At 45.4% G+C, this 25,053-nt stretch overlaps 1 protein-coding gene across 3 annotated transcripts in view; it reads left to right on the plus strand.

Moving 5' to 3' along the window:
- The window catches only part of MYO1B (myosin IB), a 142,943-nt gene that overhangs the window by 51,378 nt on the left and 66,512 nt on the right, over positions 1-25,053 (plus strand). For all 3 annotated transcript variants that reach the window (XM_068137930.1, XM_068137931.1, XM_068137932.1), the window contains exons 4-5: positions 19,055-19,149; positions 22,472-22,576. In XM_068137930.1, the coding sequence (XP_067994031.1) occupies positions 19,055-19,149; positions 22,472-22,576 (200 nt within the window). The remainder of the gene's footprint in view (positions 1-19,054; positions 19,150-22,471; positions 22,577-25,053) is intronic.

Consider the following 25,053-nt stretch of genomic DNA (forward strand, 5'->3'; position numbering starts at 1 on the left):
TTTTAAGGGGTTGTGTTTGCTTTTTTCAACCCCCTGAATGGTTTTGTTCACCTTGCAGTATCCTCTTTTTACAGACTTTTTGTTCTTACTCCTAATAATACCTGCCTTCTCCAGAGACTCATTTTTTGGTCTTGTTCATGTAGCTCAGCATAGAGCCTCTTTCAGAAGAGATTTATAGCTGAGGGAAGGTGATCGCTTCAGAGGTTAGCTGGCAAAATTAACCACTGGACAGGGAGGGAACAACTAGGTCTGATAGAAGTCATAAATAGCAATTAGGAAGGATTGCCAGTACCAAATTGTTAAACCCATGCTAGGAATGAGTTGGAAAAATAAGTGGGAAAAAACCCTACAAGGAATATTGAAGTCTTATTTTGGAAGGGTTCAAGCTTATTACTTTCTTAACCTCTGCAGTGAGGCAGTACTGGATATGGGTGTAGCCCTGGATAGAAAACCCTCAAGCATACAGATGAAAAAAGGATGAAGCATCATGCTTGCTTCAAGAGTCATAAGGACTTTGTGCTTGAGAAGAACCTCTTCTATCACAGTCTGCAGGCACATCACCCATGGGATGCACAGCTTCCTACTTTATGCACTTGGTGGAAGACCTCAAAAGTCCTTCTGAGGAAAAGAGTTTTGAGGAAAGCATTGGTGATGTGGCCATATTGAAATGGCCATTGGATTCTCTGAAGAGCCTTTTGGAAGTAATTTGGGATATTGAAGGCTTAGGATACAAAGTGAGGTTTCTCTTGCATACAACAATAAATTTAGCTTTCTCCTGAAGTTTGCGAAGGGCTGGTTTAGTTGGATAGCACATACTGCAGCCATCTCATGCCAGTGCTTCATAGATTCATGGAGTCACAGAATCACAGAATTATTGAGGCTGGAATAGACCTCTGAGATCATCAAGTCCAGCCTATGACCTAACAGCACCACACTGGCCAGACCATGTCACTAAGTGCCACATCCAATCTTTCCTTAAACACCTTCAGGGACGGTGACTCCACCACCTCCCTGGGCAGTCCATTCCAGTGTCTAATTCCCCTTTCCACGAGGAAGTGCTTCCTAACATTCGACCTAGACCTCCCCTAGTGCAGCTTCAGGCCATATCCTCTCCTCTTGTCATAAGTCACCTAGCAGAAGAGCCTGACCCCCACTTTACTACAACCTCCCTTCAGGTAGTTACAGAGTGTGATAAGGTAAACAAGAGAATGTGATAAGATAAACAACCGCAGCTCCCTCAGCTTCTCCTCATAAAACTTTCCCTCCAGTCCCTCCACCAGTCTCATCACTCTCCTCTGGACCCACTCCAGCACCTCAATATTGTGGTAGGTTAAGGGAGATCAAGAGTTAATTGGTATAACCACAAAGAGAGTCTTCCAAAAGCCAGAGAGAGTCCCAGGGGAAGAGGCAATATGTCCCAGGATATTGCAGTGTGTTATTCCATTTCCTGGGATTCCTCTGCTTAAGGGAGCCGACAGCCAGAACCTCTTCTCTCTCCTCCTCAGGGAGAGCAGGCACCATTACCTCATGGTTTGTGGGGAGCTGACCTTCTGGCTGGCAGGGAGTTTCTAGCTATGCAATTAGGCCTGCTGAAGCCCGCAGTAGGTCTGCTTTAGTGGGGGGGCAGTTTTGGCCTGCTCTTGGGCCTGCTGAGGCTGAGGGGGTGGAGGTTGCCGGAAGGCTCTGGAAGGTGTTGGCCTGGTAGTGCCAGGTGAGGGACTGAGCCTAATTTGTGATTGTATTCCTTCTACCTGAATAGCTGTTGTATGTGTTTCCATTTAAGCATCCAGTCAGTGTGGAGCACTTTTATTTTCACTCCTTGAGAAAGGAGGTAAGTGTCCCTTCTGTCCTCTTGTCCTGGGCAGCTCGTGGCTCAAAACTGGGACAAATATCTTTCTTGAAGTGAGAGGCCCAGAACTGCACACAGTAGTTGAGGTGAGGCCTCACCAGTGCCGTGTACAGGGGCAAAATGATTTGGGTTGGAAGGGACCTTCATGATCATCTAGTTCCAATCCCCCTGCCATGGGCAGGGACACCTTCCACCAGACCAGGTTGCTCAAGGCCTCACCCAACCTCCACCTCCAGGGAGGAGGCATCCACAACCTCCCTGGGCAACCCATTCCAGTGCCTCACCAGCCTCACAATAAAGAATTTCTTCCTAATCTCCAATCTAAATCTGCCCTCCTCCCCTACCCTTCAGAAGTGACCATAGTCTTACTGACAGGGACAAAGGTTGCTTGTTTGCTGCCAGTATTAGATGGCATGAAAATTTGTCATAAAGCAGAATAATAGAGGGACTGGTTTATAGCAGGACATGTAGCTATAAGGAGGTTCAAAAAAATGCACCCACCACCCAGGAAGCAGCCTGGAAAAGCAGGGTATAGATGAATGTTGTGCTTTATATTCATTTTTAAAATGATCTGGAGTGACATTTGAACTGGATTCCAAAGTTCACTGGAACGAGCCTTCCCATCGCTCCTCTAAGTAGCACTGCCTAAATTAAGAAATGAAAAGGCCCTTGAAATTCTTTTTGTGTGGCACTGGAGCTGTCATTCCTCTGTCAATGCCCCAAGTGTGAGATTTCTCACAGGAAGGTAGAGGCCCCTTCTCACTACAACTACAGGTCTACAACTACCAGGTTGTGGCAATGCCAGCGGTGAGCAGTGTGAGCAATCTGGCAGTGCAGGCCTAGCGCCTGACATGGTGGCAGGCCAAAGATCAGAACTGTTAAGATCTAAGTTGTTCTTTACAATGTTTGTTATATTTGACCATGTATTATGTCAGCTCTGTTAGAACACTGTAACTAGTTCAACTTAACCTTCGTGTCCTGTTTTAGTTACGTGCTGCAGGCACAGCCCTGTTTTGCTACACTGCTAGCTGGCTCTGCACTTATGCTGAGCATGGCCTAGCACCATGTCAGGCTCTAGGCCTGCACTGCCAGATTGCTCACCCTGCTCGTCGCTGGCATTGCCACACCAGGTGGGGGTGAGTCTTTTCTCCCAAGCAACAACTGATAGGATGAGAGGAAATCATAGAATCATAGAATGGTTTGGGTTGGAAGGGACCACTAAAGGTCATCTAGGCCAAACCCTCTGCAATCCTCCACTAGATCAGGTTGATCAAAGCCCTGTTGAGCCTGACCTTGGGTATCTCCAAGGATCAGGCCTCCCATCAACTCCCTCCCTGGGCAACCTGTTGCAGTGTTCCACCACCCCCATGGTAAAGAACTTGCTCTGAAATGTCCAACCTAAATCTGCTCTTCTGTAATTTCAAATCATTACCCCTTGTCCCATCACTGCAGGCCTTTGTAAACAGTCTCTTTGCAGCCTTCTTGTAGGCCCCCTTCAGGTACTGGAAGGTTGCTATTAGGTCTCCCTGGAGCTTTCTCTTCTCTAGTCTGAACAGCTCCAGCTCCCTCAGCCTGTCTTCATAGGTGGTCCAGCCCCAGGATCATTTTCATGGCCCTTGCCTGGGCCCACTCCATCAGATCCATGTCCTCAAGTTGCACAAGGGGAGGTTTAGGTTGCATATTAAAAGAAACTCCTTCACTGGAAGGGTTCTCAAATGGTGGAATAGGCTCCCCAGGGAGGTGGTTGAATCCCCATCCTTGGAGGTGTTTCAAAGACACAGAGATATGGTGCTGAGGGTCCTGGTTTAGCACCAGACAAAGTAGAGCTAGATACTGAGTGGAGTAGATGATTTTAATGGTCTTTTCCAACCTGAACAATTCTATGATTCTATGCTGTGTGTGACCAAAGGGCTGCAGCTGGTGTAGGGTACAGTTGCTGGATCTGCCTGTGCACAGGCTTGCCCAGACATCAAGTGATCTGATAGCTTGGAGTCCAGGTGGACTTTTGTGCTGTTGTGGCATTTAAACACTTCCTAGCCTAGGAAGGAGTATATATAGACTACAGAGGATATAAAAAACATCAAGACAAAACTGACAACCAAAATACCCCAGGACCAGAGAGGACTCTGCCTCCGGTCTTGCCTTCTGGCATTTCTCCATCTCTCAGAAGTTACCGCAGCATATTCTGCTGTGACAGAATTGTTCAGAAGCACGAGATCCACTGGCTCACATGTTATTTTGGTCTCCACACCCATACCAGTTGATTGTATTGCCAGTCACAGCTCCTGAAGTCATAGAATCATAGAATGGTAGGGGTTTGGAAGGGATCTCTGGAGGTTATCTAGTTCAACCTGCCTTCTATCACAGGGTCACTCAGATCACCTTGCACAAGAATGCTTCTGGCAGGTTTTGAAAGTTTTCAGAGAAGGAGACTCTACAACCTCTCTGGGCAGCCTGCTCCGGTGCTCTTAAATTAACAGAGTTTCTCCTTAAGCTCAGGTGAAACCTCCTGTGTTTGCACCCATTGCCCCTTGTTCTGTTACTAGCGAGCACTGGAAACAGTCTGTCCCCATCCACATGACACTTTAGATACTGAATCAGCCTTGAGAACATCCCCTTTCCAGCTGCTGTTCTCCAGGCCAAATAGCCCCAGGTCTCAACCTTTCCTTCTAAGAGAGATACTCCAGTCCACTGGAGTATCCTTGTGGCCCTCCATTGGACTCTCTATAGTAGTTTCCAGTCCTTCATGAACTGGAGAGCCCAGAATTGGACACCCACTGGCAGAGGCTTCCCTCTCTGATCTGGACACATCTGGCTCCAGTCGAATTCTTTTAGTTGGAAAAGACCTTTAAGATGATCAAGTCCAACCATGATCTAACTCTACCAAGTCTGGTGCTAAACCATGTGCCTTGCCACCATCAGCTTCTCATTTGGAGAGCTGTGTGTGGTCCTAGCCAGTGGACGTCTGGAAGAAGCTTGCAAAAAGGCAAGAGTTAGGTACCTTTGAAACCTAGCGAGTTTGTAAGGGGAGCACTTAACTAGAGAGCTGTTCCAGATGCTTCTGTAATCGTTGTCATGGTGTATGAAAGAAAACAATCTTAGGGCATCCTTCCTCAATTAACTGCTGGCTTAAAGCCTCAACAAAATCCCTTTGTTTGCAGAGCCATTCTCAGATATTTCCTCCTACCTCAGTACATGGCATACTTTCATGTTTTACTTCAGTCATGCCCAGCACTGACAATCAAATGCTTCTAATTGTCTGTGATGCTCTCTCCCTCTTCTCTTTTATTTTTTAGCTGAGTATATTTGGTACATTTTGGGGTTTGGCTTGATGGTTGGAGCAAATATAGTTTAAAAGTAAGAAGAAAAAAACCTCTATATATGTTGGCTTGTTGGACATGTGTGTTAATGCTCCAGTAGTCTAAACTTCACTTTTTTTGCCAGCTTTCATTTAACTCATTTTCCTGGAACTGGAACATTTTGGCTGGTGTTCATATTATGCCATTGATATTTTTAGGTCATAAAATGCTGAGGGTGTTTTGGGTTATTTTTTTAACATTAATTCACATTGTCACATAAAGTCAAATCCCTCCAGTATACAGAGAACCATTCAGTGGGACTGAATTTTGTGAATGAAGTGGGCACTTAATTAAATTATGGGAAGGGCTTGCAGTAATTTGTCAGCTTTGTAATGCAGTTCTCCAAATTTGTCAATGCAGAACTGCTCTTTGTCCCCTTCCAATCTTCAAATAGTTCTTCCAGTTCTTCTTTTGTACAGCTAGGCTAGAAAGACCAGCCCCCTTTTTTTGTGCTGCATAACAAAATGAGGCTAGAAAATGGACTGGCTATGGTGGGACTTGAAAATAAAACTTTATTTTTAGAATAAACCAAACCAGGTTGGAAGAGACCCTCAAGATCATCACATCCAACCCATCAACCAATCCGACCCACCTAAACAACTAACCCATGGCACCAAGCACCCCATCAAGTCTCCTTCTGAAAACCTCCAATGACAGTGACTCCACCACCTCCTTGGGCAGCCCATTCCAATGGGCAATCACTCTCTCTGTGTAGAACTTCTTCCTAACATCCAGCCTGAACTTCCCCTGGTGCAGCCTGAGACTGTGTCCTCTTGTTCTGGTGCTGGCTGCCTGGGAGAAGAGACCAACATCTGCCTGTCTACAACCTCCCTTCAGGTAGTTGTAGAGAGTAATAAGGTCACCCCTGAGTCTCCTCTTCTCCAGGCTAAGCAACCCCAGCTCCCTCAGTCTTTCCTCATAGGGCTTGTGTTCCAAACCCCTCACCAACTTTGTTGCCCTTCTCTGGACTCGTTCCAGCAAGTCAACCTCCTTCCTAAACTGAGGGGCCCAGAACTGGACACAGTACTCGAGGTGTGGCCTAACCAGTGCAGTGTACAGGGGCAGAATGACCTCCCTGCTCCTGCTGGCCACACTGTTCTTAATGCAGGCCAGGATGCCATTGGCCCTCTTGGCTGCCTGGGCACACTGCAGGCTCATGTTCAGCCTACCATCGACCAGTACCCCCAGGTCCCTCTCTGCCTGGCTGCTCTCCAGCCACTCTGACCCCAGCCTGTAGCACTGCATGGGGTTGTTGTGGCCAATGTGCAGAACCCGGCACTTGGATGTGTTCAATCTCATGCCATTGGACTCTGCCCATCTGTCCAGCCTGTCGAGGTCCCTCTGCAGAGCCTCTCTACCCTCCAGCAGATCAACTCCTGAAAATAAAAACATTTTTGAATGCTTCTTTAAATGTAACTTAATTTTTAAGAGAGGATCCAATAGCTTCATTTGGGGTAGCTCCAAGCCTGGAAGTGTTGAAAGCAAGGTTGGATGGGGTCTTAAGCAGCCTGGTCTAGTAGAAGGTGTCCCTCCTGCCCATAGCCGGGCAGGTAGAACTAGATGATCTTTAAGGTCCTTTCCAACCCAAAGCATTCTGTGATTCTGTGCTTCTATGAATTTTCTTTGCATTAAGTTGTGGAGTCTTCTCTGGAGACACTCCAAACCAACCTGGATGCATTCCTGTGTGACCTTCTCTAGGGCATGCTGCTCTGGCACGGGAGTTGGACTAGATGATCTTTTGAGGTCTTTTCCAACACCTAACATTCTGTGATTTTGTGATTTTTGGGGACTTTTTGCACCCCTAAGAGAATGAGAAGTACAAAGGACATGCTGCTATGTTTCACTTTTTCAGTGCAGACTGAGGAGTGAGGGCAGGTATGAGCCCTGTCAGAAATCAGCACTCTTTGTACACAGAACAGGATTTCCATTATGCCTTTTCTGAACTGACTCTCTTCTAAGGCCTGGGATTTCAAATTGCAGTTAAGAGCAGCTGTTGAAGTGTCTCATTGTGTTTAATGGTTGTCTTTTTGTTCTTAGAACTTTAAACACACCAGGAAATGCCCTTCTGCTATGTTAGGAGCCTTCGTCATGGTTTTAGATGCAGCTTAAAGAAGGCGAACATTTAAAGCCTTCAAGAAAGCTCAGTAAAATCCCAGCCCTTGTACCACCAGCAGTGGCAGAATGTTTTCCATTCAGTCTCATTTTATAGGCAACTGCATGCAAAAGGCTCCAATTTTTTTGACTCAGAGTACATCATGGGTAATGTAATTTGGGTTATTAAAGATAAACTTCTTTCATGTTATGAAGCAGGAAGTTCACAGTCAATATTTACTGTCTAGCACAGTGAAAAGAGCTGGGACTAGGGTTTACAAACAAAGGTCTGACTACAAAGACAGCTTAATTGTGGTAATTTCAGTAAATTAGTTCAAATCTGCATTTCTCTTGTACAGACAGTTTCCTTTTGTCAAGGGTTAGGGCTGGGCTGGCCATTAGACAAGTGACAGATGCTCTCTATGATTCCCTCTGCCTTCCCCTAGAAAGGGAATAAGGAAGAGAGACTGATGGGGTGGGGTAAAAAAACCAAAACAACTAAACAGCTTTAATGGAAATAACAACATAAAATATACACAAATATATATAAAACTAATAGCAAACCAAACCCTCTTAATGGCAATGATGTCATTGTCACCACTGATGCTGTGGCAGATGTCCCAGACTGGGTTAAGCAGCAGAAGGGAACTGGATTCAGGAACTCATCGATTGGGATTGAAGGCAGCAGGGGCAGAGTTTTCCTTGGATGCCAGCCACTGAAGAAGAGGCTTGACCCTGGCATGGGATTGGAACTAGATGATCTTCAAGGTCTCCCCAGAGCCTTCTCTTCTCCAGTCTGAACAGCCCCAACTCTCACAGCCTGTCCCCACAGGGGAGGTTCTCCAGGTCTCTCATCATCTTCATGGCCCTCCTCTGGATCCGCTCCAGTAGTTCCATGTCCCTATTATGCTGGGGGCACCAGAACTAGATGCAGTATTCCAGGTGGGGTTGCACTGGAGCAGAGTGGCAGAATCACCTCCCTTGTCCTACTAGTCATACTGCTTTGGATGCAGCCCAGCTCACAGCTGCCTTCTGGGCTGCCAGTGACCATTGCTGGCTCATGCTGAGTTCTTCATCAGCTGACACGCCCAAGTCCTTCTCAAGACTACTCTCAAGCCACTTCATACCCAGCCTGTATTTGTGCTTGGCATTGCCCCAACTCAGGTGCAGGGCCTTGCAGAACATCATGAGGTTGGCTTGGGCCCACCTCTCAAGTCTGTCCAAGTCCCTCCCCTTTCATTCAGTGTCAACCACACCACACACATTGGTGTCATCTGCAGACTTGCTGAGGGTGCCTCAATCACACTGTCCGTGTCACTGACAAAGATGTTAAACAGCACTGGTCCCAGTACTGACCCCTGAGAGACGCCACTTATCACTGGTCTCTATTTGGACATTGAGCTGTTGACCACAACTCTCTGAGTGCAGTCAGTGAGCCAATGGTCCACCCCTCAAGTCCATGCTTTCCATGGAGCATACTTTTTTATGGAGCTTATGACACAGAATGTGGCTAGCAAAAAGACTCAGCATGTTCTTTTGTGGTAAAACCATTGAGTGGAAGGAGTTGGCTGGTTTGGGTGGTCATTAAGTCAGGCCTGCAAGTGCTGATTTATCTTAGGAAATAAACTACATTTAATTAAATATGGTTTTTCATAAGAAGCTAGAAAACACTTCCTGTACTTCTCTTCAAGCATGTCATGGCCCAGTAAAATTAACATTTTTATATGCAGAAGTGCCTTTCTCTTGGTTACAAACTCACCTGGTTAATGCTATGCCTTGGAAGTGGGAGTTACCCACTCCTGTTAGACCCACAGTTGAGGAGGTGATGATTATGTGGCTGATGTCATTCTGGGCAATGGGACTAGTCAAGGAGGAAATCCAAGCCAAGCTGCTCTTGTGAAAAGCTGGTTATCTGCTTCTCCCCTCCCTTGGTTTATGCATATACATAGTTTGGCTGCTCTAAATAAAGGAGTTCACTATTTTAATTCCCGTCCTTAGGCAAACCAAGTCACGAGTTGTACCTGTTGTTTGACTGCAGCTGCAGGTGTTTATGGTGTGTACAGCTGGCACTGGTCCACTTCAGTTCAATTTGCTATGCCCCAGTGGACTTTCCATGGTTAACACGTTACCAGGGCAGAAGATAGACCTGTTGGGTTTGTTTATCTGCAGCACCAAAGCTTTATCTGCTGTTCTGATCTGCCACCGTGCTTTGGAGGACTCAGCCTTGGACCTGGGCCAGCGTAGAGGGCTGAGCTGTTGAATGTGATGTGGACATGCTTCCTGGACTTGCTAAGTGTTTACTGAAGTTTAGAGGGAGGGTTTATTTTGTAGCCTGAGTAGAAAGTGGCACCATCATCCTCATCTTCAGAGATCCAATTTTCTCTAGGTTGAAGGAAAACGGCGCAACAACTGGGTTGCAAGCTCCTGGTGAAAGGCATCTCTTGTTTTCCATCATGCTAATGGGCAGCTCTAAAGAGATTCAGAGATTCACAGAATAGTTTGGGCTGGAAGGGAACTTTCAAGATCATCTAGTTGCAACCCCCCTGCCAAGGGCAGGGACACCTTCCACTAGAGCAGGTTGCTCAAGGCCTCATCCATCCTGGGCTTGAACACCTCCAGGGAGGGGGCATTCACAATCTCCCCAGGCATTCTGTTCCAGTGTCTCCCTACCCTCACTGTAAAGACTTTCTTCCTAATCTCCAGTCTAAATCTGCCCTTTGGAAGCTTCAGTCCATTCCCTCTTTTCCTATCACTACAAGCCCTTGTAAGAAGATGTCTTGGATGTTGTTGAAATAGGCAGAAAATCCTAGGCTGTGTTTTTGACTGAGGAAAAGGCCACTGTTGGTTTTCCAAAAATCACTTTTTTTTTTTTTTTTTCTTCTTTGACTGTTAGTCAGTAAAAAGGAAGTGATCAAAACTGACAAATCTTCCTTCCCACTCACTTGGAGTGGAAATGAGAGGGAAAGGGATCTGGGACAGACTGGGCTGTGGTGTGAGGTTGTGCACACACAGTATATGGGGAACAAACACTGGCTGGCAAAGTCCATTGGGCATGTCTGAAATCTGCTTCATCTTGAGAAAGACAAGGTTTCCAGAAAGAACATTTTCTTCTTTTTGGCTGCTGCTAAACCTGCAGAGTGTCTGTGAGCATCAGAAGGTGTATTATATTCCCAGTCTCCTGACACTGAAAGCTCCCTGGCTTAGTGTTAGGCTGTGTTTTCAAGTGTTTTACTCTTGAACATCAAGAGTGACTTGGTTCTCTTCTCCCTCACTTCCCCTCTCTACCTTTCCTTCCTTAATTATGGCTGCTTCTTACAGATCAAGTAGGCTGATTTGCACAGCTTTGGGCTTTATACTGCATGCACTAACGTCACGTTGCTAACAGGAATAACAAAGTGGGGAAGCGTAGGCAGGAGGTACCCTTGTGCTGTGCCTGTTAACCACACAGTACTGTTGGTAAAACAGTTGCTCTGCTCACCAGGAAAACAGAATTGGGGAATATCAATAGGGGAAAAGCTTTTTCCATCTGTCTCAGCCCATCTCTTTATCCCTGTGTTTAAAATGGGTTTATTTTCTTCCCAATTGGCACTTTTCAAAGAGCAGCTGCTTGCCTGGGAAGGTCTTTGCTGCCTGATGCTCCATCCATTTAGCTGTTACTTTATTCACTCCCACGGCAGGCTAATCAACCTTTTCTCTTCAAGTGTGTCAAAGTGCTGAACATGAGATGGTTTGTAATGATGGAAAATGGGAGTACACTTTTTATCCTTAGGGCAATTAGATGAAATGATTCTGGACTCTAAGCTGGTATTATAAATAACCTCTGAGGGTTGTTTTTCCTCAGAGGTGAATTTTCCACGGAGCTTCAGCGGGGGGAGGGGGTAGGGGGCAGGGGAGGAGAAGCCGGGGGGAACATATAGAGCAAGTGGTGATGTTTTACTATGTAAAACCTTAGAGCACTTCAGAAAATGTGCTTCCACTGTTCCCAGCTCAGGTTATTAGGAATTTGTATACCCAAACAAACTGTGATCTGGATGTTTTTATCACTCTGTTATGAGAGGAGGAAATAATTTGTTGCCCTGTTACAGAGCACTTTTGTGCATGCAGGAAAAAAGAAATTTAAGTTATGCTAAACTCGAAAAAAAATGGAAATTACATTTGATGGTAGATTTACTTTTTAAGTATAGGTACAGTTTATCTTTTATTGCTGTACTTTTAGTCTGGTATGGTATACAGCCTTTCACAGAATCACTGCAGTTGGAAAAGACCTCTAAGTTCATTGAGTCCATCCATCATCTAGCTCTACATTAGCTAACTCTGTGACAGGCACTGACTTTGAGTATCCTGCCAGTGAGTTTATAGTCAGAGAATCAGATAGGGGTAAGCATGGGAAGGCACCTCCAGAGATCAGGGAGTCCCAGTCTCCTGCCAAAGCAGGGTCACGTAGGGCAGGCCACACAGGAATGCTTCCAGATGGGTCTTGAAAGACTGCAGAGAAGGATACTCCACAGCCTTTCTAGGCAGCCTGCTCCAGGTCTCTGTCACCATCACAGCAAAGAAGTTTTTCCTCATGTTAGGGTGGTACTTCCTGTGTCCCAGGTTGTATCCATTGCCACTTGTCCTATCACAGGATGCCACTGAAGAGAGTAGCATCATCTTCTTGACACCCACCCCTCAGATATTTATAAATATTTATAAGATACCCTCTCAGTCATTTCCAGACTAAACAGCCCGTCTCTCAGATGTTCCAGTCCTTTAATCATCCTCATAGCCTCTGTTGGACACTCTCTAGTATATCCCTGTCCTTCTTCATAGAAAGGTCTGTGTTGGAAGGGACCATAGAGGTCATCTACTCCAACCTCCCCACCATAGGCAGGGATGCCTCTCAACTACAGTTGGCTGCTCAAGGCCTCGTCTAGCCTGGCCTTGAACAACCCCAGACAGGAGGCATCCACAACCTCCCTGGGCAGCCTATTCCAGAGTCTTACCACCCTTGTACTGAAGAACTTCTTTTTAAGATCCAGTCTGAACCTACCCTCCCTCAGCTTAAAACCATTCCCCCTTGTCCTGTTGCTAGACATCCTTATAAAAAGTCCATCTCCAGCCTTCCTGTAGGCTCCTTTCAGGTGTTGGAAGGCAGCTGTAAGGTATCCCCAGAGCCTTCTCTTCTCCAGGCTGAACAACCCCAGCTCCCTCAGCCTATCCTCATAGCAGAGGTGCTCGAGCCCTTGGGTTATCTTTGTAGCCCTCCTCTGGACCTGCTCCAGCAATTCTGTGTCCTTCTTATGATGGGGTCACAAGAACTGGACACAGTGTTTGAGGTGGGATATAATCAGAGCAGAGCAAAGGGGCAGAATCCCCTCTCTTGCCCTGCTGGCCACACTCCTCTGGATGCAGTCCAGGACAAAGCTGCCTTCTGAACTACGTGAGGGCACTCTCAGCTCATGGTGAGTTTCTCATCAATCAATACACCCAAGTCTCTTTCTTCAGAGCTACTCTCAACCCACTATGTAGCCAGCCTGTATTTGTGCCTGGACCCTGTACTGGGGAATCCAGAAGGGGACACAGTACTCCAGAAGTGGTTTCACCAGAGTAGGGGGGAAAGAGAACCTTGCTAGACCTGCTGGCCATACTCTTCTTAATGCACCTGAGGTTCATTAAACACAGTTGAGCAGAAGAAGTGGTTGCAGCAACCCCCCTTCATGAGGACTTTGCATGGTTGAGAAGAGAGGTTTGCTTAGCTCCCTTTTTTAAGTAGCTAATGGCATTTGCAAGTCAAGGTTAAGTTATAAATGTTTTTAACCTGGGCCTCTCAGAACTAAAGCAGCAATCAGTGAAGGTGGGATGAAGGGATTTGACTGCATTAGAGCATGATAAAAGCAATCAGAGGGAGTTTAAGATAGTGCTAGCTAATTACTCTTTAATTATTGAGAATGAGAGGAAGAGTGAAAATGATAGCAGAAAATAGTATCAATAGTTGGCAAATACTCATCCTTGTGATCTTAGCCTAAAGGAAAAAAGGTAGGAGAATAGCTGCTCTCAGGAGCTGAATTTGTGACAACAACAGATGCTTTTTTACACCTGGTGTAATTGTTGGTGCGGTCTTGCTTTTCAAGTGAACCACTAACAGCTGATGCTTGTTTTGGGGTGAATGGATGGGAACTTTGCTCCTGTGTCTTCCTCCCCTTAGTATTTTGTTAGAGGTGCTGTTGTGCTGAAGCCAGAGCCCTTAGGAAATGCCCTTTGGAAGCCTATTTGCTGTTTCCTTTTGTTACAATTCTTGGGTGAAGACTTTGTGACAGCTCTGGCCATCTGGAGCAGTGTGGCTGAAAAAAGCCATGCTATAAAAAAAGAGAAATCTTTTTCCTGAGTGAGGTGTGGGTGGTGTTTGGACTTCAAATTGCTTCTATACTTAAGGCCCAGCTAAAAGAGAACTCCAGTGACTATTTCTCTGTGTTGTGGTAAGAGAGTGTCTTTGTCTTTCATGAAAAACTAAAAATCAGAGGAGACTTTATTATAAGTTATGGTAAACGAGGCTGCTGACACACTCAGCAACTGATTGGAAACACATGGTTTATAACTGCTTTGCAAATGACCAGCTAGCCTCAAGTCTTACTTAGGCTCTGTAATTGGGAGGTGTCTCAAGGAGTGGTATGTAGTTTAAACCTACAGCTGCAAATGATGACTTGACACAGCTGAGCCTCTTAATGGGATGCCATCCAGAGGGACTTGGACATGCTGGAGAGGTAGGCCTAAACTAACCTCTTGAAGTTCAGCAAGACTAAGTGCAAGGTGCTACACTTGGGATGGGGCAATCCCAAATGCAAATAGAGGCTGAGTGAGGAGTGGCTTGAGAGCACTTGAGGAGAAGAACTTGGGGGTGTCTGTTGATGAAGAACTCAGCATGAGCCAGCAATAGTCACTGGCAGCTCAGAAGGCAGCCATGTGCTGGGCTGCATTCAGTGAGAGCAGCAGGATAAGAGAGGTCATTCCACCCATCTGCTCCCTTCTCATGAGACCCCACCTGAAGTATTGCACCCAGTTCTGGTGCCCGCAGCATAAGAAGGACATGGAGCTGCTGGAGCAGGTCCAGAGGAGGCCACAAAGATGGTGAGAGGGCTGGAGAACCTCCCCTATGGGGACAGGCTGAGAGAGTTGGGGCTGTTCAGCCTGGAGAAAAGAAAGTTCTGGGGAGACCTTATAGTGGCCTTTCAGTACCTGAAAGGGGGCTTACAAGAAAGGTTGGGAGGGATTTTTTACAAGGGTTTGTAGTTATAGGATGAAAGGGAATGGATTGAAGCTTGATGAGGACAGATTTAAACTGCAGATTAGCAAGAAATTCTTCATGGTGAGGGTGGGGAGACACTGGAACAGGTTATCCTGGGAGGTAGTTGAGGCCCCATGCCTGGAGATATTTAAGGTCAGGCTCAACAAGGCTGAGAGCAGCCTGATCTAGTGGAGGATATCCCTGCTGACTGCAGGAAGATAGGACTAGCTGACCTTTGGAGGTCCCTTCCAAACCATTCTGTGAATGGTTGCTAAGGTGACTAAGTCCAAACTCAGTATATCAATAGACAGAATACCTTCTCTGTGCTTGCTGCTGATTTCATTTTCTGGTGTGAGACTACTGCCTAGAAAGTTGTTTCAGCAGTGAAATGCTAGGTGTTGGTGGCAGAGATTGTTTGTAGGACATCAGGCACAGAATGAGCCATCCAGTCAGTAAGATTGGACAGCATTTTCAATCTTATCTTCCTGCTGAAAGCTGGTTTTGGAATCAAACCCATGGAAACCACAGCCTTGATATTAACACTCTCTCACATGGCCCATGAATAAATGCTGATCAACATCTAAAGGGCAGAATGATGGGACCGGACTCTTTTCAGTGGTGCCTATTGATAGAACAAGAGGCAATGGGCACAAACAGGAGCACAGGAAGCTCCAACTAAACATAAGGAAAAACTCCTTTCCTGTGAGGGTGCTGAAGCCCTGGAGAAGACTGCCCAGAGAGGTTGTGGATTCTCCTTCCCTGGAGACATTCCAAACCCACTTAGATATTGAGACCCCAGGTGACTCTGCTTTAGCAGGGATGTTGGACTAGATGATCTCCAGAGGTCCCTTTCAATCCCCACCATGCTGTGGGGATTCTGCGAATGCTCAGTGCAGTTTTATTTCATTCCTTTTTGTCCTACTACTGTGGGGTTTTCCCTTGCAAAAGGAATGTAATCAGTGCTGGAATAAGATGTTGTGAGTGCCGTGTGTTGTACTCTTCACTTTACAAGTATATCTGCAGCAGTGTTCAACAAATATTATTCACTTCCTAAATATGTCCTGTGAAAGAGTCTGGTAAAGCGTTATTGCTACTGTAGTTTGGATTCCGGACAGTAAAGTGGATGCCAGAAATTGTGTCATGGTCTCGCAGCAGCAGCAGCAGAATATTTTATTTTGTTAGTTCTCCAGCATGTTGGACACATCACAGATGGACTTGGTTGCAATGCTAAATAGATTACAGTCTGCTAATTTCTTGTAAACACGTTTTTAGCTCCAGCTGAACTACTGAGTTCAAATACTTGCAGCAACATAGCAGTCTCGAGAGTTTTAAGAGATCAGTCTTAACTCAGGTTCAGTGTGTGTATCAAAAGGAACTAATGACCTTTGATGGTGATTGTGAAGTGGACAACCCAACCAGCCATGCTGGGAGGAAGGCTCTGGCTTAGTGGTGAGAGGAAGCACCAGGTTGCACCTAGGTTGCACCAGGGGAGGTTTAGTTTGCATATCAGAAGAAACTTATTTACTTAAAGGTTCTGAAACACTGGAACAGGCTTATCAGGGAGGTGGTTGAATCCCCATGTTTGGAGGTGTTTAAAAGAGGCAGAAATGTGATGCTGAGGGACCTGGTTTAGCATCAGCCATAATAAAGTTAGATACTGGGTGGACTCAATGATCTTAAAGGTCTTTTCCAACCAAAATGATTCTGTGATTCAATGGTTAGTGCCTCAGACAATGTGAGTTGGTGACAAAAGCTGAGGGAGAGATGGAGCCCTGGGTTGATCTTGCAGCAAGACAGGCAGATGTGCTGCCAGAGAAAAGAAGACAAGAGAGGCATAAATAGGGGGGAGTCAATGACATAAACATCACAGAAACTGGAAAGGGAGGGAAAGATATGATTACCTCCTATCAAATGAACCATAAGGTATTTAATTTATCTGTTTTCCAGTCTTTTCAGAATATCACTTGCTTGCTATGCTGGTCTCTTGCAGGATGGCTGAGCTGTTAGCATGATGAAACCAAATAAGCAAATATGAGATGAGTCTAGTACTGATGAGGAAGTATAAATAGGTTTGCATACATATGTGATGATTTAATTTGGGACAATATGACACCCTTTCCATAAAATGTTTAGGGCAGAGACACCAGAAAGAACTGCCTGAGCTAAGGGACAGTGATAGCAAAAAATAAATAGATGTGAACTAATTTTGAGTACACATAGGTTTAGTATTTGAACCTTTCAAGCTGAAGCAATAGGAGCCTCTAGAAAAGGCTGTGCATGGCTGTCACTGCTTGCATTGTATGTCGCTGCTTCCCCTTGCTAGTTTCATGACAAAGAGCTTGCTTTGCTCTAAAAGGGCTGTGACTGCCTGGAAAAGCACTGTATGGCTCGGCTGTTCAAAACAAATTTGTGATCTCTTTGTTAGCAGCTGAATGCAAAGCTCCTGAACTGTCACAGAAGAAAGAATTGAGTATCTGAAAGATGCACTGAACCTGCAGTGATTATGGATTTTGTATTCACCTGAGAGTTTGTGTCTCTCTTTCATGCATGGTTTGTTTACTGCAAATTAGAAAGACAGTTCACTTCTAGGTACATGCAAACACTTAAATATTTCACTAGCTGCAAGAATCTGTCGAATGGATGGTCTGAGGAATGCAGTGGTTTGTTGAATGGATGTTTTTTCCCTGTAAAAACATGGAATCATAGGATGATTTGTGTTGGAAGGGATCTCATCTAGTCCAACTCCTCTGCAGTCAGCAGGGACATCCTCCACTAGGTCAGGTTGCTCAGAGCCTTATTGAGCCTGGCCCTGAATATCTCCAGGTACGGGGCCTCAACTCCCTCCCTGAGCAACCTGTTGCAGTGTTCTGTCATCCTCATGGTGAAGAACTTTAGACATCCAGTCTAAATCTCCTCTAATTTCAAACCATTGCCCCTTGTCCTATCACTGCAGGCCTTTGGAAACAGTCCTTCTGCAGCTTTTTTGTAGGCCCTCTTCAGGTACTGGAAGGTTGCTATTAAGTGTCCCCAGAGCCTTCTCTTCTGCAGGCTAAACAATCCCAGCTCACTCAGCCTGCCCTGGCAGGAGATATGCTCAGATGTTTAAAATTCTCAATGTATTACAAGCTGCTGATATTTCTGAGAATCAAAAAACCACTTTGGTTGGAAAATAACCTTATAAAATCATCAAGTCCAACCATTCTCTAACTCTATCAAGTCTGGTGCTAAGCCATGTTCCTCAGCACCACATCTCTGCCTCTTTTAAACACCTCCAGGCATGGGGAATCAACCATCCTCCCTGGGCAGCCTGCTCCAGTGTTTGAGAGCCCCTTCAGTGAAGATGTTTCTTCTAATATCCACCCTAAACCTCTCTTGTTGCAAACTAAGACCTCTTGTCCTGTCACTTGTTATTAGGGAGAAGAGACTCACACCCATCTTGCTCTAACCTCTTTCCAGGGAGTTGTAGAGAGAGAGAAGCTCTCCCCACTGCCTCCTCTTCTCCAGACTAAACCCCAGTTCCTTCAACTGCTCTTCACTAGACCTGTTCTCCAGACCCTTCCCCAGCTTTGTTACCCATCTCTGGACATGCTTCAGCCCCTCCATGTCTTTTTTGGGGTGAGGACCCCAAAACTGAACCCAGCATTCAAGGTGTGGCCTCAGCAGTGTTGACAACAGGGGGATGATCCCTGCCCTGCTGGCCATGCTATTGCCGATGCAGACCAGGATGCTTGTGACCTTCTTGGCCACCTGGGCACACTGCTGACTCAGGTTCAGCTGGCTGTCAACCAGCACCCTGAGGTACTTTTCCAGCAGGCAGCTTTCCGGTCACTCTGCCCCAAAATTTTAGTGTTCATGGGGGTGTTGTGACCCAAAATGCAGGACCTGGATCTCGGCCTTGTTAAATCTTGGCCCATTGATCCAGCCTGTTCAGATCCTTCTGCAGAGCCCTCTTACCCTCAAGCAGATCAACAGTCCCACCCAATTTAGTGTATCTTCATTCTTTTCAGAGTAAAAATCACACCTTAAGGTGTTTCCAGTGCTCAGGATTCTCCCATTTGTTCTTCCATTAAATGTCTGCATCAGAACATGCCCTGGCGGTGTGTTTATGTTTTGTTCAATGAGGAGTAGAACATTTTGTTCAGTGAGGAATAAAACATTTTAGTCAATGAAGAACTCTATTGACATTTCCCTGAAATGTTGGGAATTTGTTTTGAGCTTGCTATCTCTAGAAAAAACATTGCATTTGCTTGTTCCTGGAAAGAATCAACATAAGCCACTAAGAAAAAGCATCCCTGTGGTTTCTCTGGGTTTTATAGTCTGAAAAGTGAATCTTTTGCCACTTCAGAGCACTAGGACTTGGAAGTGCTTTGAGCCTCTCTTTTATATTTTGGTAGTGTTTTTTTTTTCCTCTACCTGGATGAGAAGGACAGGTAGCTGTTATTGTTGATATTTGTTTTATCTGTTCTCAGCTGACTCCCTCTTATTTTGCAGCTTTGCACTGTCAGATGAAGCATACAGATCCTTAAGGGACCAGGACAAAGACCAGTGCATCCTTATTACAGGAGAGAGTGGAGCTGGAAAAACAGGTAATTAACACTTTTGGCCTTAATTCAGAAACATTCAGAGTTTTGCAAGATGGTGCTGGAGTCTGTAAGAGTGGAGAGAGAGTGGCATCTTTCTGTGTCTGGCAGCCTGCTTGTGATGTAGGTGTCAATTGACACAAACTGGTGTGTTCTCACCCTGTCACCATAGTGCAGTCATATTGCATGTTAATGGAGTATCCTCATCAGCATGTAAAGTCATGCTAATGTAATGTTCAAGAGAGACAGGGAACTACTGGAGAGAGTCCAGGTGAGGCTACAAAGATGCTGAGGGGACTGAAGCATCTCTGTGAGGAGAAAAGGCTGAGAGGCCTGGGGCTGCTAAGTCTGGAGAAGAGTAGTCTGAGAGGGGATCTTCTCAATGCTGATCAAGAGCTGAAGGGCAGGAGTGGATGATGGTGCTGGATTATGTGTTTTAATTATTATGCAATCCTCACTGGATTTCTACCAATCCAGTTTAAAAATGAGCAGTCATTTTCAAGGCAATTTCAGCTATGCCTCAGAAACACCTTCCACCAGACCAGGTTGCTCAAGGCCTCATCCAGCCTGGCCTTGAACACCTCCATGAAGGGGGCATCCACCGTCTCCTTGGGGAATCTCTTCCAGTGTCTCACCACCCTCACTGTAAATAATTTATATCTAGTCTCCAGTCTAAATCTGCCCTCCTCAAGCTTCAATCCATTCCCTTTCATCCTATCACTACAAACCCTTGTAAAAAGTCCCTCCCTACCTTTCTTGTAGTCCCTTTCAGGTACTGGAAAGCTGCTCTAAGGTATTCCTAGAGCTTTTCTCCAGCCTGAACATCCCCAACTCTTGCACCCTGTCCCCTTAGGGTAGGTTCTCCAGCCCTCTGATCATCTTTGTGGCTCTCCTCTGGACCTGCTCTGGCAGTTCAATATCCCTCTTATGCTAGGGGCAACACAGCTTGACACAGTACTCCATGTGGTGTCTCACAAGAGCTGAACATAGGGGCAGAATCACCTCCCTTGTCCTGTTGGTCACACTGCTTTTGATGCAGCCCAACACATGGCTGCCTTCTGAGCTGCTGGTGCCCATTGCTGGCTTACATGAGTTTTTCATCAGCTGACACCTCCAAGTCTTCCTGCTTGAGACTGCTGTCAAGCCACTCCTCACCCAGCCTGCATTTGTGCTCACAATTGCCCCAACCCAGGTACAGAGCCTTGCATTTGGCCTTGTTGAACTTGATGTGTTTGGCTTGGATCCACCTCTCCAGCCTGTCCAAGTCCCTGTGAATGGACCCCTTCCCTCCAGTGTGTCAAGCAGGCCACACAGCTTGATGTCACCCACAAACTTGCTGAGGGTGCCTCAGTCCTGCTGTCCATGTCACTGACAAAGATGTTAAACAGTACTGGTCCAGTACTGACTCCTGAGGGACACCACTTGTCTCCTGGTTTATAATACCTTATTTTCTGCCTCACTGCTTCCTTCTCTCAGTGACTCTGTTCTACTTAAAGGTGCTGACTGTTTTAGGAAATATTTCATATCAAATTGATGATTCCAAGCTGTGATGGGAACAGATTCTTTCAAATGAGAGCTAGGTTCAAGGTGTGATGAAAGGAGATGGAGAGCCTTATAGACACATCTATAACTTGCTCCTTGCTTTCTCCTTGCCTTGTGGGCTTGCTCAGTTTTCTCTGCCATATGGGTTAGCAATTTAATATTAGGAAACAAACTCAATTAAATAGAAAAACAACAAAAAAAAAATCAGTTTGTCAGTTCTTTCCTGAAATGAAACCCTTAAATTTCTAAGAGATCTCTGAAGAACAAGTGCTGGGTTTTTTCATGCCTGCTGTGTTGATTGGTATTCTGCCTGTTAATAACTAAATTGTTTATCAACTGATACTGCCTCAAATTTCAATATCCTGCGTCATACCAAACATCACAAGCTCTGTTTATAAACAATCCTTGCTTGTCTGCCTTGACCAGCAAAACCAGGAGAGCTGGATATTTGTATCTCTCTGTGTATGGATTATTTACACAGGCAAATGAACCCACCTTTGAGAGCCCCCAGATTGTTCCAGGCTTTGTTAAATATTCCTAGTTTCAAATTAAGTTTGGAGGTTTTTTAAATGAATTTTTAATGCTTTCTCAATTTGTTCTGCTTTGAAACAGACTGCACAATGTTCTGTGATGCTGAATTGCAATTACTCGTTACTCACAGTCTGCTTTAGAGTTGTAATTGGGGGTGTCAGTTGATGAAAAATTCAATGTGAGCCAGCAGTGGTCCCTTGCAGCCCAGAGGCCAATTGTGTGCTGAGCTGCATCAAAAGCAGTGTGAGCAGCAGGACAAGGGAGGTGATTCTGCCCTTCTGCTCTGCTCTTGTGAGACCCCATATGAAGTACTGTGTCCAGCTGTGGTGCCCCTGGCATAAGCGAGAAATGGAAGTGATGGAGCAGATCCAGAGGAGGGCCATGAAGATCATCAGAGGGCTGGAGCAACTCCCCTGTGGGGACAGGCTGAGACAGTTGGGGTTGTTCAGCCTGGAGGAGAGAAGGCTCTGGAGAGACCTTAGAGCAGCTTTCCAGTACCTGAAGGGGCCTACAAGAAAGCTGGGAGGGACTTTTTGCAAGGGGTTGTAGTGCTAGGACAAGAAGCCTGAAGAGGGCAGATTTAGCCTGGAGATGAGGAAGAAATTCTTTACAGTGAGGGTGCTGAGACACTGGAACAGGTTGTCCAGGGACGTTGTGACTGACTCCTCCCTGGATGTGTTCAAAACCATGTTGGATGAGGCCTTGAGCCACCTGGTCTGGTGAAAGGTGTCCCTGCCCATGGCAGTGGGGTTGGAATGAGATATCTTGAAGGTCCCTTTCTGTGAATCTATGGTTTGCAGGTATATAGCACTGCATGTTTACACTTGTATTATCTATCTTCTGATATAAACTGATTGCATTTTCTGTCCTCCAACTGCTTGGATTTATTTTTCCAGGCTAGATTAAAACATTTCCAATGTGTCAGCTAGGGATTATGTTCTTTACTTAGTGGCTGCTAAATAGAAGGCTAAACGAAAAAGCAGCAGGTAATGTACCATATCCACTGGTGCTTCTTTAGGGCTCTCAGTGGTTAAGTATGAAGAGCTGCTACATAATTGTGTGGGTCTCATAGTAGGGTGAGCTTCTTCCTCACTTCCAGGTGATACAATAATGTAGAAGAAAACTGAAGTAAAGTGTGCCTATAGCTCCTGCCTGGCAGGCTGAAGATGCAATGGAGATCACATCTGACCATAATTTCATTGCCTATTTGCCAATACTTACCACTGTTTGTGGGTTTTTTGTCTCCTCCCCCCAGAGGCAAGCAAACTTGTCATGTCATATGTTGCTGCTGTGTGTGGAAAAGGTGCAGAGGTCAATCAAGTGAAAGAACAGCTTTTGCAGTCAAATCCAGTTCTTGAAGGTAAGAATCTCATAGAATGTGTGTAAGTGTATTGCCTCTGGGTGTATCAGTTTTCCTGATGTGCTGACTTGGAAAGCGCTTATCTGTGATTTTGTTGTTACTTGGTGTCCAAACCCATAGGACATCTCAGAATCATTTTGGTTTTGAGAGACCTTTATGGTCATCAAGTCCCACTGTTAGCCCAACACTGCCAGGTCACCACTAAACCATGTCCCTCAGCACATCTATAAGTCTTTTAAATCCTGCCAGGGTTGGTGACTCCACCGCTGCCCTGGAGAGCCTGATCCAGGCTTTGATGACCCTTTCAGGAAGGAAACTGTTCTATTATCCAGATGCATTCTGTGAAGACAGCTACAAGATTTTAATCAATTAGGGAGATTTTCTTGAGAAGAAAACTGTCTCCCTCCTGGAAAGAGAGCTTGGGAAGTTAGATCATGTTTCCCAGCCTCCTCCCACTATTCTCTGAGGGTGTACCCTTTCTTAACCCTGCCTTTATGATGCTTGGCTGTATCAAAAGACTTAATTTCACTCCAGTTGCTCTGATTCATTTCCTTCCAGATTATATTATTATAGTCTCTAGTAAACAAACAAGCTCCATAAAGCATTATTTTTCTTTTAGGGGAGAAAAAGGAAAAAAAAAGAGTGAAGAAACAGATCTTGGGGAAACCAAAGCTAATTCACATCATGCCTGTTGTTCCCTGAGACTTATTGTTCCCTGGGTTGGCCTGGCTTCCTGACAACTGCCTTTCCTGCTCTAGCATGGAAGACTTTTCATTTCTTAATTAGTCATTTTAATTTAAAGATGTTTGCTGCCAGGAGATTCCATTTTTCCTGGATATAGGATATATGAGTTGCAGTTTTGTCCCATTGTCTAGTAATCGCCTTCAGAAATGCCTTGCTTAGCGTTAGCTTTTGTGTTGATTCATGGCTCAGCCTTTCCCACAGTTCTGGAAGCTGTTATGGGGTTGAGAGAAATCCTCATGAGGGCTGTACAATAGTTTTGCACTATAGTCAGATGATGCACAGTGTTTGTGGGACTGTTGAGTGTCAACAGTTTATTTATTGCCCAGCTATCTCTGTGTGATGATTTGGAGTCTATAAGGAGCACTCTGCAAGTGGGAACTGTGGGGAAAAATTAATGGAAGAGAAGGGAATGTCTAAAGGGCAGGTGTCAGGGGGTTGGGACAAGTGGCAATAGGCATGAACTGGAATGCAGGAGGTTCCACCTAAAGTTCCATCTAAACATGATGAGGAACTTATTTAAGTTGTTGTTGGTGGAGCACTGGAGCAGGCTGCAGAGACTCTGGAGTCATTCCAAACCCACCTGGACACTATCCTGTGCAACCTGCCCTGGCAGAGGGGTTGGACTAGATGATCTCCAGAGGTCCCTTCCAACCCCTATCATTCTGTGATTCAGTATAATGTTAAAATTGAAGAAGAATAAAAAAGCTTGATAAGCCTTTCTTTCTTCATCAGGCATGTTCCATTTAAAGCTTAATGGGAGGATTTCAACCTTCCATTGGTTTGGATTCAGAGAAAAGAGCTGTGTTGCTTTTGTCACTGTTCTGGAAGGCAGATTTCAGATGTAGGCACAGACAGTATGGGAAGTACAAAGGGTTTTCTTGCCAAAGTTGGATTGTTCCCCAGAGATGGCCAAACATGTTGGATTTCTTACTGGTTTGTGAAGCTTTGTTTTAATGCAAGATGAATGGGATGGGTCCAGAGAAGGGCCACAAAAATGATCAGGGGGCTGGAGCACCTCTCCTTCCAGGACAGGCTGAGAGAGCTGGAGTTGTTCAGCCTGGGGAAGAGAAGGCTCTGGGGAAACCTAATAATAGCCTTCCAGTACCCGAAGGGGGCCTGCAAGAAGGCTGCAGAGGGACTGTTTACAAAGGCCTGCAGTGATAGGACCAGGGGCAATTGTTTGAAATTATAGGTTTAGATTGGATGTTAGGAACAAGTTCTTTACCATGAGGGTGGAATACTGCAACAGGTTGCCCAGGAGATATTCAAGATGAGGCTCAACAAGGCTGTGAGCAACCAGCTCTAGTGGAAGATGTCCCTGCTTGCTGCAGGGGGTTTGGTCTGGATGACCTTTGGAGGTCCCTTCCAACCCAAACCATTCTATGGGTCTATGATTCTATGAGTAGAGTAGGCTTGCATAACAGTTCCTTATCATTTTAAGGTATTGAAGGTATTCATTGTTTGTCTGGATGCTCTGGTCACTGCCTATTTAGCTTTGGTAGGACACTGGATTATTCTACAAGGCTGCTGAGCAAGTCTGGTTGCTTTCTATACATTTTAGACAGAAATTAAGCATTTGTGGTTAGTTGGCTTTTGGCGGAGTTTGTTTTGTTTTGTTGTTTTTTTCTGGTGTTGTTCTGTTTCAGTCGAGCTGCAGTGCAAGAAAATCACCTCAATGTTGCATATAATTTATCTTCTGTGATTATTTTATTTTTGTAACTCCAGTTGCTACT

The sequence above is a fragment of the Melanerpes formicivorus genome, unplaced genomic scaffold, assembly GCF_026170545.1.
Source record: "Melanerpes formicivorus ecotype bairdi unplaced genomic scaffold, bMelFor1.0.p_v2 SCAF_5, whole genome shotgun sequence".
Classification (NCBI taxonomy): Eukaryota; Metazoa; Chordata; class Aves; order Piciformes; family Picidae; genus Melanerpes; species Melanerpes formicivorus.